General features: G+C 43.7%; 1 protein-coding gene across 4 annotated transcripts; it reads left to right on the plus strand.

Moving 5' to 3' along the window:
• Positions 1 to 13,974: 13,974 nt before the first annotated feature.
• On the plus strand, positions 13,975 to 15,994 carry LOC121568399 (lens fiber membrane intrinsic protein-like). 4 transcript variants are annotated; one of them, XM_041878939.2, is made up of 6 exons: positions 13,975 to 14,152; positions 14,248 to 14,296; positions 14,594 to 14,781; positions 15,134 to 15,283; positions 15,442 to 15,576; positions 15,821 to 15,994. In XM_041878939.2, exons 1-6 carry the CDS (start codon positions 14,005 to 14,007, stop codon positions 15,880 to 15,882), a joined length of 732 nt encoding a protein of 243 aa, XP_041734873.1. In that variant the 5' UTR covers positions 13,975 to 14,004; the 3' UTR covers positions 15,883 to 15,994. The 4 variants fall into 4 exon arrangements, with proteins under 4 accessions (XP_041734873.1, XP_041734874.1, XP_041734877.1 ...); XM_041878940.2 differs by having other exon boundaries at positions 13,975 to 14,143; XM_041878943.2 differs by lacking the exon at positions 14,248 to 14,296 and having other exon boundaries at positions 13,975 to 14,143.
• The last annotated feature ends 130 nt before the right edge of the window (positions 15,995 to 16,124 follow it).

The following is a 16,124-nucleotide window of genomic DNA, read 5'->3' on the forward strand; positions in this document are numbered from 1 at the left end:
TGTGTCTTCAGCTTTGGTTCTTAGTGCTCGAACCATGTTGAGTAGCTATCTTATTATGTCGGGAGAACCTTTTAAATTAGTTAGAAATGTGCTCTTTCAAACGTGAATACACACATAATATATCAAAACACAAGTAAAGTACTCGGTTAAAAATGCTGTCTCTGTTCCCCTGACTTGACAAACATACACGTGTTTAGCAGATGTTATTGCGGGTGTAGCGAAACGCTTGTGCTTCTAGCTCCGACAGTGCAGTAATAACTAACAAGTAATATCTAACAATTTCACAACATATACCCAATACACACAAATCTAGTAAGGAATGGAATTTAAGAATATATACATATATGGACAAGCAATGACAAAGCGGAATGGACTAAGATACAGTAGAATATTATAGAATACAGTATATACATATGAGATGAGTAGTGCAAGATATGTAAACATTATTAAAGTGACTAGTGTTCCATTTCTTAAAGTGGCCAGTGATTTCAATAGGCAGCAGCAGCCTGCAGCAGTATTGCAAATTGAGAAATCATGTGACTAAACTGAATAAAAAGAAGAAGAAACAACACTATGAAACAAGGATTAATGACATATAGAATGATAGTAAAAAGCTTTGGAGCACCTTAAATGACATTTTGGGAAAAAAGGCAAACTCAGCTCCATCATTCATTGAATCAGATGGCTCATTCATCACAAAACCAACTGATATTGCCAACTACTTTAATACTTTTTTAATTGGCAAGATTAGCAAACTTAGGCATGACATGCCAGCAACAATTGCTGACACTACACATCCAAGTATATCTGACCAAATTATGAAAGACAAGCATTGTAATTTTGAATCCCGTAAAGTGAGTGTGGAAGAGGTGAACAAATGATTGTTGTCTATTAACAATGACAAGCCAACGAGGTCTGACAACATGGATGGAAAATTGCTGAGGATAATAGTGGACGATATTGCCACTCCTATTTGCCATATTTTCCATTTAAGCCTACTAGAATGTGTGTGCCCCCAGGCTTGGAGGGAAGCAAAAGTCATTCCGCTACCTAAGAATAGTAAAGCCCCCTTTACTGGCTCAAACAGCCTATCAATTAGCCTGTTACCAACCCTTAGTAAACTATTGGAAAAAACTGTGTTTGACCAGATACAATGCTATTTTACTGTAAACAAATTGACAACAAACTTTCAGCATGCTTATAGAAAAGGACATTCAACAAGCACAGCACTTACACAAATGACTGATGATTGGCAGAGAGAAATTGATGATAAAAAGATTGTGGGGGCTGTTTTGTTAGACTTCAGTGCGGCTTTTGACATTATCGATCACAGTCTGCTGCTGGAAAAACATATTTGTTATGGCTTTACACCCCCTGCTATAATGTGGATAAAGAGTTACTTGTCTAACAGAACACAGAGGGTGTTCTTTAATGGAAGCCTCTCAAACATAATCCAGGTAGAATCAGAAATTCCCCAGGGCAGCTGTCTAGGCCCCTTGCTTTTTTTCCATCTTTACTAACGACATGCCACTGGCTTTGAGTAAAGTCAGTGTGTCTATGTATGCGGATGACTATACACGTCAGCTACTACAGCAACTGAAATAACTGCAACACTTAACAAAGAGTTGCAGTTAGTTTCGGAATGGGTGGCAAGGAATAAGTTAGTCCTGAATATTTACAAAACTAAAAGCATTGTATTTGGGTCAAATCATTCACTAAACCCTAAACCTCAACTACATCTCGTAATTAATAATGTGGAAATTGAGCAAGTTGTGGTGACTAAACTGCTTGGAGTAACCCTGGATTGTAGACTGTCATGGTCAAAGCATATTGATACAACAGTAGCTAAGATGGGGAGAAGTAGGTCCATAATTAAGTGCTGCTCTGCCTTCTTAACAACACTGTCAACAAGGCAGGTCCTACAGGCCCTAGTTTTGTCGCACCTAGACTACTGTTCAGTAGTGTGGTCAGGTGCCACAAAGAGCGACTTGGGAAAATTGCAGTTGGCTCAGAACAGGGCAGCATGGCTGGCCCTTAAAAGTACACGGAGAGCTAACATTGATGACATGCATGTCAGTCTCTCGTGGCTCAGAGTGGAAGAGAGATTGACTTCATCACTGCTTGTTTTTGTGTGAGGTGTAGACGAGCTGAATGTACCGAGCTGTCTGTTTGGGATACTGGCACACAGCTCGGACACCCATGCATACCCCACAAGACATGCCAACAGAGGTCTCTTCACAGTCCCCAAGTCCAGAACGGACTATGGGAGGCGCACAGTACTACATAGAGCCATGACTACATGGAACTCTATTCCACATCAGGTAACTGATGCAAGCAGTAGAATCAGATTTTAAAAAACTGGTAAAAATACACCTTGTGGAACAGCGGGGACTGTGAAGAGACACACACACAGGTACATACACACATACATATAGACACTCACTCTACAAACCCGTACACATGGATGTTGTATTGTAAATATGTTATAGTGGAGTAGTGGCCTGAGGGAACACACTAAATGTATTGGGTAAAGTGTTTTGAAATATAATGTAATGTAATATTTTAAATTGTATATAACTGCCTTGATGTTGCAGGACGCCAGGAAGATCCTTAATAAATACAAAATACAAACGTTAGAAACACCTTTGGCAGCGATTACGGCGGTGAGTCTTCTTTCGGGAAGTCTAATAGTTTTACACACCTGGATTGTGCAATTTTAGCCCATTATTCTTTTCATAATTGTTCACGATGTTGGGGATCATGGCGAGACAGCAATTTTCAAGTCTTGCCATGGATTTTCAAGAGATTTATGTCAAAACTGTAACTTGGCCACTCAGGAACATTCACTGTCTTCTTGGTAAGCAACTCCAGTGTAGATTTGGCCTTGTGTTGTAGGTTATTGTCCAGCTGAAAGGTGAATTCCTCTCCCAGTGTCTAATGTAAATCAGACTGAAGTAGGTTTTCCCCTACAATTTTGCCTGTGCTTAGCTCCATCCTGTTTATTTTTATCCTGAAAAACTCTCCAGTATTTGCTGATGTCAAGCATACCCATACCATGATGCAGCCACCACCATGCTTGAAAATAAGGAGGCAGTTACTCAGTGATGTGTTGTGTTGGATTTACCCCCAAACATAAGGCTTTTCATTTAGGCCAAAAAGTGTATTCCTTTGTCATGTTTTTTTGTAGTCTTAATTTAGTGCCTTGTTGCATACAAGATGCATGTTTTGGAATATTTGTATTCTGTATATTTGTATTCTTCTTTTCACTCTGTCATTTAAGTAATTGCGGAGTCACTACAATGTTGTTGATCCATCCTCAGTTTTCTCCCATCACAGCCATTGAACTCTGTAACTGTTTTAAAATCATTCCTATCCTGCAGCTCAGTTCAGAAGGATGACTGTATCTGTGATGTGTCTGGTTGGTTTAATACATAATACAAAGCATTATTCTTAACTTGCCATGCTTCAAGGGATATTCAATGTCTGATTTGATATTGTCACCGATCTACCAATCACTGCCCTTCTTTATGAGGCTTTCGAAAGTCTCCCTGGTCTTTGTAGTTGAGTCTGTGCTTGAAATTCAATAATTGACTGAGGGACTTTACAGATGTATGTATGGGGGACAGAGGAAGGGTTAGTCATTAAAAAATCATGTCAACCACTATTATTTCACACAGAGTGAGTCCATTTAACACATGCTGTGATTTGTTAAGCCAAATGTTACTCCTGAACTAATTTAGGCTTGCCTAAACAAAACAGCTGAATACTTATGCAACGACTATATTTTTATCTAATTTGTATTAATCTTTAAAAAAATTAATTACTTCTTCTACTTTGACATTACTGAGTATTTTGAGTTCATTAATGACAAAAAATTACTATTAAATCAATTTTAATCCCACTTTGTAACACAATACAGAGTGAAGAATAATTTTGCAAGTTACTGTATACTTACAGTGTACTTGATCACTCACAAGCAGTTTCATAAAAAAAAAAAATGCTTCAACTTAAAAACAACTCCAAGTGTGTTTGAATGAATATACTAAATTACAATTAGCGTTTGAAATTGAAATACAGTTTTAATGAGTGTGTAAGTTTAATGATAGTAAACATATAGTATACTTAAAGACTGAAAAACAATTAATTTAAAGTACACTTTTAATAAGCGTATTGAAGGTTGATGATAGTATATTTCTAGTATACTAAAAAACTGAAATAACAATGAATATAGACCCATGGGGCGGCGCACAATTGGCCCAGCGTCGTCCAGGGTAGGGGAGGGAATGGCCGGCAGGGATGTAGCTCAGTTGGTAGAGCATGGCGTTTGCAACGCCAAGGTTGTGGGTTCAATTCCCATGGGGGGCCAGTATAAAAAAATGATGTATGCACTCACTAACTGTAAGTCGCTCTGGATAAGAGCATCTGCTAAATGACTAAAATGAAAATGTAAATGAATATAAAGTACGATTTTAATAAGTGTGTTGAAGAGTAATTATAGTATATTTATAGTATATTTAAGATATACTAGAAAAGTACATTTCGTATTTGAAGTACACTACCGGTCAAAAGTTTTAGAACACCTACTCATTGAAGGGTTTTTCTTAATTTTTACATTGTAGAATAATAGTTAAGACATCAAAACTATGAAATAACACATATGGAATCATGTAGTAACCAAAAAAGTGTTAAACAAATCAAAATATATTTTATATTTGAGATTCTTCGAATAGCCACCCTTTGCCTTGATGACAGCTTTGCACACTCTTGGCATTCTCTCAACCAGCTTCATGAGGTAGTCACCTGGAATGCATTTCAGTTAACAGGGTTGCCTTCTTAAAAGTTAATTTGTGGAATTTATATCCTTCTTAATGCGTTTGAGCCAATCAGTTGTGTTGTGACAAGGTAGGGGGGGTATACGGAAGATAGCCCTATTTGGTAAAAGACCAAGTCCATATTATGGCAAGAACAGCTCAAATAAGCAAAGAGAAACGACAGTCCATCATTACTTTAAGACATAAAGGTCAGTCAATACGGAACATTTCAATAAATTTGAAAGTTTCTTCAAGTTAAGTCGCCAAAACGATCAAGCGCTATGATGAAACTGGCTCTCATGAGGACCGCCACAGGAATGGAAGACCCAGAGTTACCTCTACTGCAGAGGATAAGTACATTAAAGTTCCCAGCCTCAGAAGTTGCAGCCCAAATAAATGCTTCACAGAGTTCAAGTAACAGACACATCTCAACATCAACTGTGTGAATCAGGCCTTCATGGTGGATTGCTGCAAAGAAACCACTATTAAAAGACACCAATAAGAAGAAGAGACTTGCTTGAGCCAAGAAACACGAGCAATGGACATTAGACCGGTGGAAATTTGTCCTTTAGTCTGGAGTCCAAATTTGAGATTTTTGGTTCCTACCGCTGTGTCTTTGTGAAACGCTGTATGGGTGAATAGATGATCTCCGCATGTGTATTTCCCACCGTAAAGCATGGAGGAGGAAGTGTTATGGTGTGGGGGTGCTTTGCTGGTGAAACTGTCTGTGATTTATTTAGAATTCAAGGCACACTTAACCAGCATGGCTACCACAGCATTCTGCAGCAATATGCCATCCCATCTGGTTTGGGTTTAGTGGGACTGTCATTTGTTTTTCAACAGGAAAATGACCCAATACTTTAGTATACTTGTAATATATTAAAATATACTTTTTTTGCTTGGGATCTCAGTCTCTGACTTGAAACCCATTGAAAACCTATGGTTTGAATTGAAGAGGGCAGTCTATAAGCACAGACAAAGGATATCAAGGATCTGGAGGGGATGGTTTTATGGACTCTTAACCAACCGTGCTATTATGTTTGTTTTTTCGCATTGTTTGTAACATATTTTGTACATAATGTTGCTGCTACCGTCTCTTATGACCGAAAAGAGCTTCTGGACATCAGAACAGCGATTACTCACCTTCAACTGGACGAATAATCTTTATTTAATGAGTCCGATGAGAGGGATTTGCTCCGGACACCCGACCGGGCCCTCATCCCTGTCATTCGCAGTTGAAAGAAAAGGAGATATCGCGGAAGGAGATCGGGGTGCCTGGTAAGGAGCGGCTAATCAGCCTTTGCCATCGATACTATTGGCCAACGTACAATCGCTTGATAATTGTCACGGTCGTCTGAAGAAGCGGACCAATACGCAGCGTTGCGAGTGAACATGATGACTTTAATGATAAAGCACGTAAATACAAAACAAAAGACGAAAGTGAAGTCCTACAGTGACAATAACTAAACAGGAACAAAAACCCACAAACACAAAGTGAAACCACACAGTTTAAATATGGCTCCCAATCAGAGATAACGAGCCGACAGCTGACACTCGTTACCTCCGATTGGGAGTCACATGACTAATCAAGAACAGAACCAAACATAGAAATACACAACTAGAAATCCCAACATAGAAATACACCCAAATGAAAATGAACAACCCTGGCTCCATAAATCAGAGTCCCTGGAGCCAGAGTGTCACAATAATAAAGTGGACGAACTACAAGCATGTACAGTGGGGAGAACAAGTATTTGATACACTGCCGATTTTGCAGGTTTTCCTACTTACAAAGCATGTAGAGGTCTGTAATATTTATCATAGGTACACTTCAACTGTGAGAGACGGAATCTAAAACAAAAATCCAGAAAATCACATTGTATGATTTTTTTGTAATTAATTTGCATTTTATTGCATGACATAAGTATTTGATCACCTACCAACCAGTAAGAATTCCGGCTCTCACAGACCTGTTAGTTTTTCTTTAAGAAGCCCTCCTGTTCTCCACTCATTACCTGTATTAACTGCACCTGTTTGAACTCGTTACCTGTATAAAAGACACCTGTCCACACACTCAATCAAACAGACTCCAACCTCTCCACAATGGCCAAGACCAGAGAGCTGTGTAAGGACATCAGGGATAAAATTGTAGACCTGCACAAGGCTGGGATGGGCTACAGGACAATAGGCAAGCAGCTTGGTGAGAAGGCAACAACTGTTGGCGCAATTATTAGAAAATAGAAGAAGTTCAAGATGATGGTCAATCACCCTTGGTCTGGGGCTCCATGCAAGATCTCACCTCGTGGGGCATCAATGATAATGAGGAAGGTGAAGGATCAGCCCAGAACTACACGGCAGGACCTGGTCAATGACCTGAAGAGAGCTGGGACCACAGTCTCAAAGAAAACCATTAGTAACACACTACGCCGTCATGGATTAAAATCCTGCAGCGCACGCAAGGTCCCCCTGCTCAAGCCAGCGCATGTCCAGGCCCGTCTAAAGTTTGCCAATGACCATCTGGATGATCCAGAGGAGGAATGGGAGAAGGTCATGTGGTCTGATGAGACAAAAATAGAGCCTTTTGGTCTAAACTCCACTCGCCGTGTTTGGAGGAAGAAGAAGGATGAGTACAACCCCAAGAACACCATCCCAACCGTGAAGCATGGCGGTGGAAACATCATTCTTTGGGGATGCTTTTCTGCAAAGGGGACAGGACGACTGCACCGTATTGAGGGTAGGATGGATGGGGCCATGTATCGCGAGATCTTGGCCAACAACCTCCTTCCCTCAGTAAGAGCATTGAAGATGGGTCGTGGCTGGGTCTTCCAGCATGACAACGACCTGAAACACACAGCCAGGGCAACTAAGGAGTGGCTCCGTAAGAAGCATCTCAAGGTCCTGGACTGGCCTAGACAGTCTCCAGACCTGAACCCAATAGAAAATCTTTGGAGGGAGCTGATAGTCCGTATTGCCCAGCGACAGCCCCGAAACCTGAAGGGGTCTGGAGAAGGTCTGTATGGAGGAGTGGGCCAAAATCCCTGCTGCAGTGTTTGCAAACCTGGTCAAGACCTACAGGAAACGTATGATCTCTGTAATTGCAAACAAAGGTTTCTGTACCAAATATTAAGTTCTGCTTTTCTGATGTATCAAATACTTATGTCATACAATAAAATGCAAATTAATTACTTAAAAATCATACAATGTGATTTTCTGGATTTTTGTTTTAGATTCCGTCTCTCTGTCATGCCCTGGCTCTGGGGACTCTTATATGTTGAGCCAGGGTGTGATTTTCTATGTGTGATTTTCTATGTTGTGTTCTAGTTCGTGTTTTCTATGTTGGCCAGGGTGGTTCCCAATCAGAGGCAGCTGATTCTCGTTGTCTCTGATTGGGAACCATACTTAGGCAGCCTGTTGGCACTAGTTATTTGTGGGATCTTGTTCCGTAAGGTTTGTTTTGGTGTGTTAACCTAGGACTTCACGTATAGTTTGGTTTGTTGTTTTTGTTAGTGTGTGTACACAATAAAAGGATGTACGCTTACCACGCTGCGCCTTGGTCCGGTTCCTATAATGATCGTGACAGAAGATCCCACCAGAATAGGACCAAGCAGCGTGGGCAGGAGCAAACGCCGGGTATGGAACAGGAGGTTACTCTGGTAGATGTCCTCCTCGGTTGGGGGAGAATCACGGAGGAGGAGGCCGTCCGCTACCGGAGGGCGATGAGGGAGGATGCCCAGGCAGGAGAGGAGAAGCGGCGCCAACCGGGCCGTCGTCGGACAGGCGAGAGGCAACCCCAAGTAATTATTTTGGGGGGGGCACACGGCATGGACGACGGGGCTGCTGGAGGCAGCTACAGGGCGAGTTTGCGGACTAGGAGAGGAGGCCACCAGGTTACGGGGGCCATTGGTCATGAGGGGGAAGGAGAGTGTAGAGGCACGGCGAGAGGTACTGGGGTGTGTTACCAGTCCGGTCCGGCCCGTTCCTGATCCCCGCACAAGGCCAGTGGTGTGTGTTCCCAGTACGGTCCGGCCTGTTCCTGTCCCTCGCATCAAGCCTGTGGTGCGCGTCGCCAGCCCGGTCCGGCCTGTTCCTGCTCCCCGCACCAAGCCTGTGGTGCGCGTCGCCAGCCCGGTCCGGCCTGTTCCTGCTCCCCACACCAAGCCTGTGGTGCGCGTCGCCAGCCCGGCCCGGCCAGTTCCTGCCCCTCGCACCAAGCCTGTGGTGCGCGTCGCCAGCCCGGTCCGGCCTGTTCCTGCTCCCCGCACCAAGCCAGTGGTGCGCGTCACCAGCCCGGTCCGGCCTGTTCCTACTCCCCGCACCAAGCCAGTGGTGCGCGTCGCCAGCCCGGTCCGGCCTGTTCCTGCTCCCCGCACCAAGCCTGTGGTGCGCGTCGCCAGCCCGGCCCGGCCCGTTCCTGCTCCCCGCACCAAGCCAGTGGTGCGCGTCGTCAGCCCGGTCCGGCCCGTTCCTGCTCCCCGCACCAAGCCAGTGGTGCGCGTCGTCAGCCCGGTCCGGCCCGTTCCTGCTCCCCGCACCAAGCCAGTGGTGCGCGTCGCCAGCCCGGTCAGGCCTGTTCCTGCTCCCCGCACCAAGCCAGTGGTGCGCGTCGTCAGCCCGGTCCGGCCTGTTCCTGCTCCCCGTACCAAGCCAGTGGTGCGCGTCGTCAGTCCGGCACAGACCGGGCTGCTCCACACCGGAGCCTGAGCAATCCGCTCCACCGGTGTCCAGTCCAGCTCCGGCCAGCGGGGCCAGACCAGACCAGGGGCGCTACGGGGGGGTAGTGAGAGAGTGGTGGTCACGCCCGGAGCCGGATCCGCCTCCGAGGCGGAATGCCCACCCGGCCCCTCCCCTGTTGGGTTTGGTTTTTGCGGTCGCAGTCCGCGCCTTTGGGGGGGGGGTACTGTCACGCCCTGGCTCTGGGGACTCTTATATGTTGAGCCAGGGTGTGGATTTTCTATGTGTGATTTTCTATGTTGTGTTCTAGTTCGTGTTTTCTATGTTGGCCAGGGTGGTTCCCAATCAGAGGCAGCTGATTCTCGTTGTCTCTGATTGGGACCATACTTAGGCAGCCTGTTGGCACTAGTTATTTGTGGGATCTTGTTCCGTAAGGTTTGTTTTGGTGTGTTAACCTAGGACTTCACGTATCGTTTGGTTTGTTGTTTTTGTTTGTGTGTGTACACAATAAAAGGATGTACGCTTACCACGCTGCGCCTTGGTCCGCATCTTGTAGCGATCGTGACACTCTCACAGTTGAAGTGTACCTATGATAAAAAATTACAGACCTCTACATGCTTTGTAAGTAGGAAAACCTGCAAAATCGGCAGTGTATCAAATACTTGTTCTCCCCACTGTATATCCTACCAACGGGACATTAAAAACTGTAATATCTTATGTTTCACCGAATCGTGGCTGAACGACAACATGACTAACATACAGCTGGCGGGTTATACACTGTATCGGCAGGATAGAACAGCAGCCTCTGGTAAGACAAGGGGTGGCGGTCTATGTATATTTGTAAACAACAGCTGGTGCACTATATCTAAGGAAGTCTCGAGGTAGAGTATCTCATTATAAGCTGCAGACCACACTATCTACCAAGAGAGTTTTCATCTATATTCTTTGTAGCTGTCTATTTACCACCACAAACCGATGCTGGCACTATGACCGCACTCAATTAACTGTATACGGCCATAAGCAAACAGGAAAACGCCTAGTGACCGGGGACTTTAATGCAGGGAAACTTAAATCCGTTTTACCTCATTTCTACCAGCATGTTAAATGTGCAACCAGAGGGAATAAAAACTCTAGACCACCTTAACTCCAGACACAGAGACGCGTACAAAGCTCTCCCTCGTCCTCCATTTGGCAAATCTGACCATAATTCTATCCTCCCGATTCCTGCTTACAAGCAAAAACTAAAGCAGGAAGCACCAGTGACTCGGTCAGTAGAAAAGTGGTCAGATGAAGCAGATGCTAAGCTACAGGACTGTTTTGCTAGCACAGACTGGAATATGTTCTGGGATTCTTCCAATGGCATTGAGGAGTACACCACATCAGTCACTGGCTTCATCAATAAGTGTGTCGATGACGTCGTCCCCACAGTGACTGTACGTACATACCCCAACCAGAAGCCATGGATTACAGGCAACATCCGCACTGAGTTAAAGGGTAGAGCTGCCGCTTTCAAGGAACGGGACTCTAACACGGAAGCTTTTAAGAAATCCCGCTATGCCCTCCGACAAACCATCAAACAGGCAAAGCTTCAATACAGGACTAAGATCGAATCGTAATACACTGGCTCTGACGCTCGTCGAATGTGGCAGGGCTTGCAAACTATTACAGACTACAAAGAGAAGCACAGCCGCGAGCTGCCCAGTGACACGAGCCTACCAGACGAGTTAAATTACTTCTATGCTCGCTTCGAGGCAAGTAACACTGAAACATGCATGAGAGCATAATCTGTTCCGGAAGACTGTGTGATCACACTCTCCGTAGCTGATGTGAGTAAGACCTTTAAACAGGTCAACATTCACAAGGCCGCAGGGCCAGACGGATTACCAGGACATGTACTCCGAGCATGCGCTGACCAACTGGCAAGTGTCTTCACTGACATTTTCAACCTCTCCCTGTCTGAGTCTGTAATACCAACATGTTTCAAGCAGACCACCGTAGTCCCTGTGCCCAAGAACACTAAGGTAACCTGCCTAAATGACTACCGACCCGTAGCACTCACGTCTGTAGCCATGAAGGGCTTTGAAAGGCTGGTCATGGCTCACATCAACACCATTATCCCAGAAACCCTAGACCCACTCCAATTTGCATACCGACCCAACAGATCCACAGATGATGCAATCTCTATTGCGCTCCACACTGCCCTTTCACACCTGGACAAAAGGAACACCTATGTGAGAATGCTATTCTTTGACTACAGCTCAGCGTTCAACACCATTATGCCCTCAAAGCTCATCACTAAGCTAAGAACCCTGGGACTAAACACCTCCCTCTGCAACTGGATCCTGGACTTCCTGACGGGCCACCCCCAGGTGGTAAGGGTAGGTAACAACACATCCACCACGCTGATCCTCAACACGGGGGCCCCTCAGCGGTGCATGCTCAGTCCCCTCCTGTACTCCCTGTTCACTCATGACTGCATGGCCAGGCACGACACCATCATTAAGTTTGCCGATGACACAAAAGTGGTAGGCCTGATCACCGACAACGACGAGACAGCCTATAGGGAGGAGGTCAGAGACCTGGCCGTGTGGTGCCAGGACAACAACCTCTCCCTCAACGTGATCAAGACAAAGGAGATGATTGTGGACTACAGGAAAAAGAAGAGGACCGAGCACACCCCCATTCTCATCAACGGGGCTGTAGTGGAACAGGATGAGAGCTTCAACTTCCTTGGTGTCCACATCACCAACAAACTAACATGGTCCAAGCACACCAAGACAGACATGAAAAGGGCACGACAAAACCTATTCCCCCTAAGAAGACTGAAAAGATTTGGCATGGGTCCTCAGATCCTCAAAAGGTTCTACAGCTGCACCATCGAGAGCATCCTGACTGGTTGCATCACTGCTTGGTATGGCAACTGCTCTGCCTCCGACCGCAAGGCACTACAGAGGGTAGTGCGTACGGTCCAGTACATCACTGGGGCCAAGCTTCCTGCCATCCAGGACCTCTATACCAGGCGGTGTTAAAGGAAGGCCCTAAAAATTGTCAAAGACTCCAGCCACCCTAGTCATAGACTGTTCTCTCTGCTACCGCACGGCAAGCAGTACCGGAGCGCCAAGTCTAGGTCCAAGAGGCTTCTAAACAGCTTCTACCCAAAAGCCACAAGACTCCTGAACATCTAATCCAGTGCCCAGACTATTTGCATTGCCCCCCCCCCTTTACGCTGCTGCTACTCTCTGTTTATTATCTTTGCATAGTCACTTTAATAACTCTACCTACATGTACATATTACCTCAATTACCTCGACTAACCAGTGCCCCCGCACATTGACTCGGTACCAGTACCCCCTGTATATAGCCTCGCTATTGTTATTTTACTGCTGCTCTTTAATTATTTGTTACTTTTCTTTCTTCTTATTTTTTTATATATTTTTTGGTATTATTTCTTAAAACTGCATTGTTGGTTAAGGGCTTGTAAGCAAGCATTTCATTGTAAGGTCTAAACCTATTGTATTCGGTGCATGTGACAAATAAAATTGGATTTGATTTGATGCTGTAAGGAGGAATGGCCTTAAGATCCCTCCCGATGTGTTCTCCAACATATAAAACATTTTAGAAAAATACTTTGCGCTGTTACTCGCAAGGCGAGGTATTGAAAACAGGGGTGTCAATAATTTTGACCCCTGCCTTTTTGAGAAAAAAAGTATTACTTGTTAAACAAATTCTCTCTCTGAGCAATTGTATTAGTTTAAAATAATATAATTTCACCATTTATTTGAGCATAGCTCAGTATTTGAATTATTTATTTCATAGTCATTTTTGCTCATCTTTATCAAAGCTGTCAATAATTTCAGACCCCACTGTGTATATAAAAATAAAAAACACTCACTTCCCACCTCCCAAATGACTTAACTCTCCACCGAAAATGTTGAATGCATAATTATTGATTGCTTTTACTGAAAATGGATGAATTATTAATCATGGAATAGCACTGAATAACTTTAATCACTGTTTTGTGATTATAAAATACATTTACCATCATTTGTTCAAGACACCTGCTACCCTAGCAGAGGAAAGTGTTAGATAGTGACTCATATTCATCACATTGTGTGTTTGAAGCTGCTTTTTGGATCATGGTCGGATAATTACTGGCCAGTTTCAATTCAATGAATTGAAAGCAATTTTGGGAGTTCAATTGTAGTTTTGATAAAGATTTTAATACCTTAACATCTGATCTTGTGAGAGATAAGATGATCTCAAATTAACTTATCCAACATGAGTTCCCCAACTATACTTTTGTTATTTTCTGTGTGAAATAACTATGTGAAATTAACTTTTACTGCATAGTGTGGGAGCCTATTACCAACCCATGTCCACTGTGGATGGTAGTGCAGCATTTTCAATTGAAACCCCTGTGTCATCAGTTTTACTGTGACTTACCCAGCGCTTTAATAGTTTTGTATTTTCAGCAGATTCCCTAAAACACAAAACTCATCCCCTGTGATTGGTTGTAGCTCAGCATGCTCTATTGTGCCTCAAGGCCGTTTGTTCGTCGGGTTTTCAACGCACAAACAAAACTTTACTGCCAGCCTGGGCAATATTGGGCTCCGGAGTGCTTTGACAACCCCCCTGTATTATTGGAATCTCTGGATAATAAAGGTAATAAAGGTAAGTTATTACTTACCTGAGTGGTGTAAGTAAAATGTGACGTAATGTGTGCTTTGACATAATGTAGGTGACTTAAAGTTAATATTTCTTCATAGACAGGACAGAAGAGAGAGGACAGAAGAGAGACAGATCAGTCATGTCAGGGTAAATACAGCGTATCAAAGCTATAACTATGTGATGGCCATTTGAAAAGACATTGCTCTAACAAACTGTCTAAAAGCAGTAGGCCTGTGGTAAAACAAGTGGAATATGAATGTGTACCTTGTAAGATTATTCGTTGGAAAATATAATTGATTCAGACCCTTTCAACTATTCAAAGCAAACAATGTACTATATGTTGTGTTACTCTATGCTGTATTCACCAGCCATGAGATGGTAGTGTATAGAGATGCTTCAGTGTCCCAGCCAGTTGTGCTGTAGGCTAACTGTCTCCTCTGTCAGTGTGCTTGGCAGGATGTACAGCTTCATGGGCGGTGGGTTGTTCTGCGCAGGAGTCGGGAACATACTCCTTATTATCTCCACGACAACCGATTACTGGATGCAGTATCGTCAATCTAACAACTACATGCATCAGGGCCTGTGGCGCTACTGTGTGCCTGGGAAATGCATGACACACACAGATAGCATTGGTAAGAGCAACATGTCCCCTTTGTCATCAAATGTACTATAAGTGAAAGAAAGGTCTTTATGAGGTCACATTCAGTAATTTGTTTCATGCTGTGAATATCTAGTATAAAATCATTTCCACAAGAAAGGAATAAGCTCCTTTTATTTGAGCAGGTTTAGATGGGAATAAATCACCATATTTCAATATTTGGTGCAATATATTGAATATTGTGTAATAAGAAAATGATGTCACATTTGAGTAAAGTGTGAAAAGTAATTCAGTTGTAGACAGGAATAGTAGTAATGCTTATTGGGTAAGTACCTGTACTCTACTGAGTGTCAGCATTGTCCTCTCTGTTCTCGCTCTGTCACCAGCATACTGGGATGCCACCCGTGCCTTCATGATCCTCTCCCTGCTGGCCTGCTTCATTGGCATCGTGATCGGCGTCATGGCCTTCATACGCTCCTCCTCCTTCAGTGGGTTTGACAAGACGTTTGCTGCCGGCATCCTCTTCTTCATCTCCTGTAAGTGTTTCCTCCTCCTCCTACTGTCATTTCTCCCTATCACTCTCTATATCAAGCATAGAAATAGAATGAATTCATTCTATTTCTATGCTATCAAGTCTCTGTTGAGGGATGTGATGAAAAGAATAAAGCAGCATTTGATTGACTACTCTCCACAGGTTTCTTTGTACTGATGGCGATGGCTGTGTACACTGGGGTGACGGTTAACTACTACGGGAAACGATATGGAAACTGGCGCTTCTCCTGGTCCTACATCATGGGTTGGGTGGCCGTGGTCCTCACCTTCTTCTCAGGTAGGATGATGTGGTTTTGCCTATAGAGCTAAAGCACTTCATTTACTATTGTGTGTCCCAAATGGCACCCTATTCCCTTTAGTGTTCTACTCTGGTCAAAAGTAGTGCACTATATAAGGAGTAGGCTGCCATTTGAGATGGCTCAGTCCAACACAATTCATTTGAAGAAAAACATTTTTCACATAAGTGGATAATCCTATGTCCATGAACTGAATGGTAATGTCTTCCTATTTTTTTTTTACAGGTATCTTCTACATGTGTGCCTACAGGATGCATGAATGCCCGAGAAACTCCAACTCCCGCTGATCTGACAAAAAAAGAAAACACACAGCTCACACCTGGGTTTACACACCTAGCTACGTAATTTCCTGTTTCCCTGACCACTATTGAATAACCATAATAAAAAGGGTCAAACCAATTGTCTGTTTCTTCTTTCTATTGAGTGGTATACACCACAGTTATGATTATGTTCAGTTATAAGTTACAACGTTTCATTAAAGCTGCAATATGTCACTTTTTGGGTGACCCGACCAAATTCACATAGAAAT

The sequence above is a fragment of the Coregonus clupeaformis genome, chromosome 6 (genome assembly GCF_020615455.1).
Source record: "Coregonus clupeaformis isolate EN_2021a chromosome 6, ASM2061545v1, whole genome shotgun sequence".
NCBI classification, from domain to species: Eukaryota; Metazoa; Chordata; class Actinopteri; order Salmoniformes; family Salmonidae; genus Coregonus; species Coregonus clupeaformis.

Excerpts from the sequence above, each read along its gene's own strand:
- LOC121568399 (XM_041878939.2), top strand. The coding sequence starts at position 14,005 with ATGCTCTATTGTGCCTCAAGGCCGTTTGTTCGTCGGGTTTTCAACGCA. Across the intron at positions 14,153-14,247 it reads GGATAATAAAGGTAATAAAG|ACAGGACAGAAGAGAGAGGA; the intron begins GTAAGTTATTAC and ends ATTTCTTCATAG. Across the intron at positions 15,284-15,441 it reads CATCCTCTTCTTCATCTCCT|GTTTCTTTGTACTGATGGCG; the intron begins GTAAGTGTTTCC and ends TACTCTCCACAG.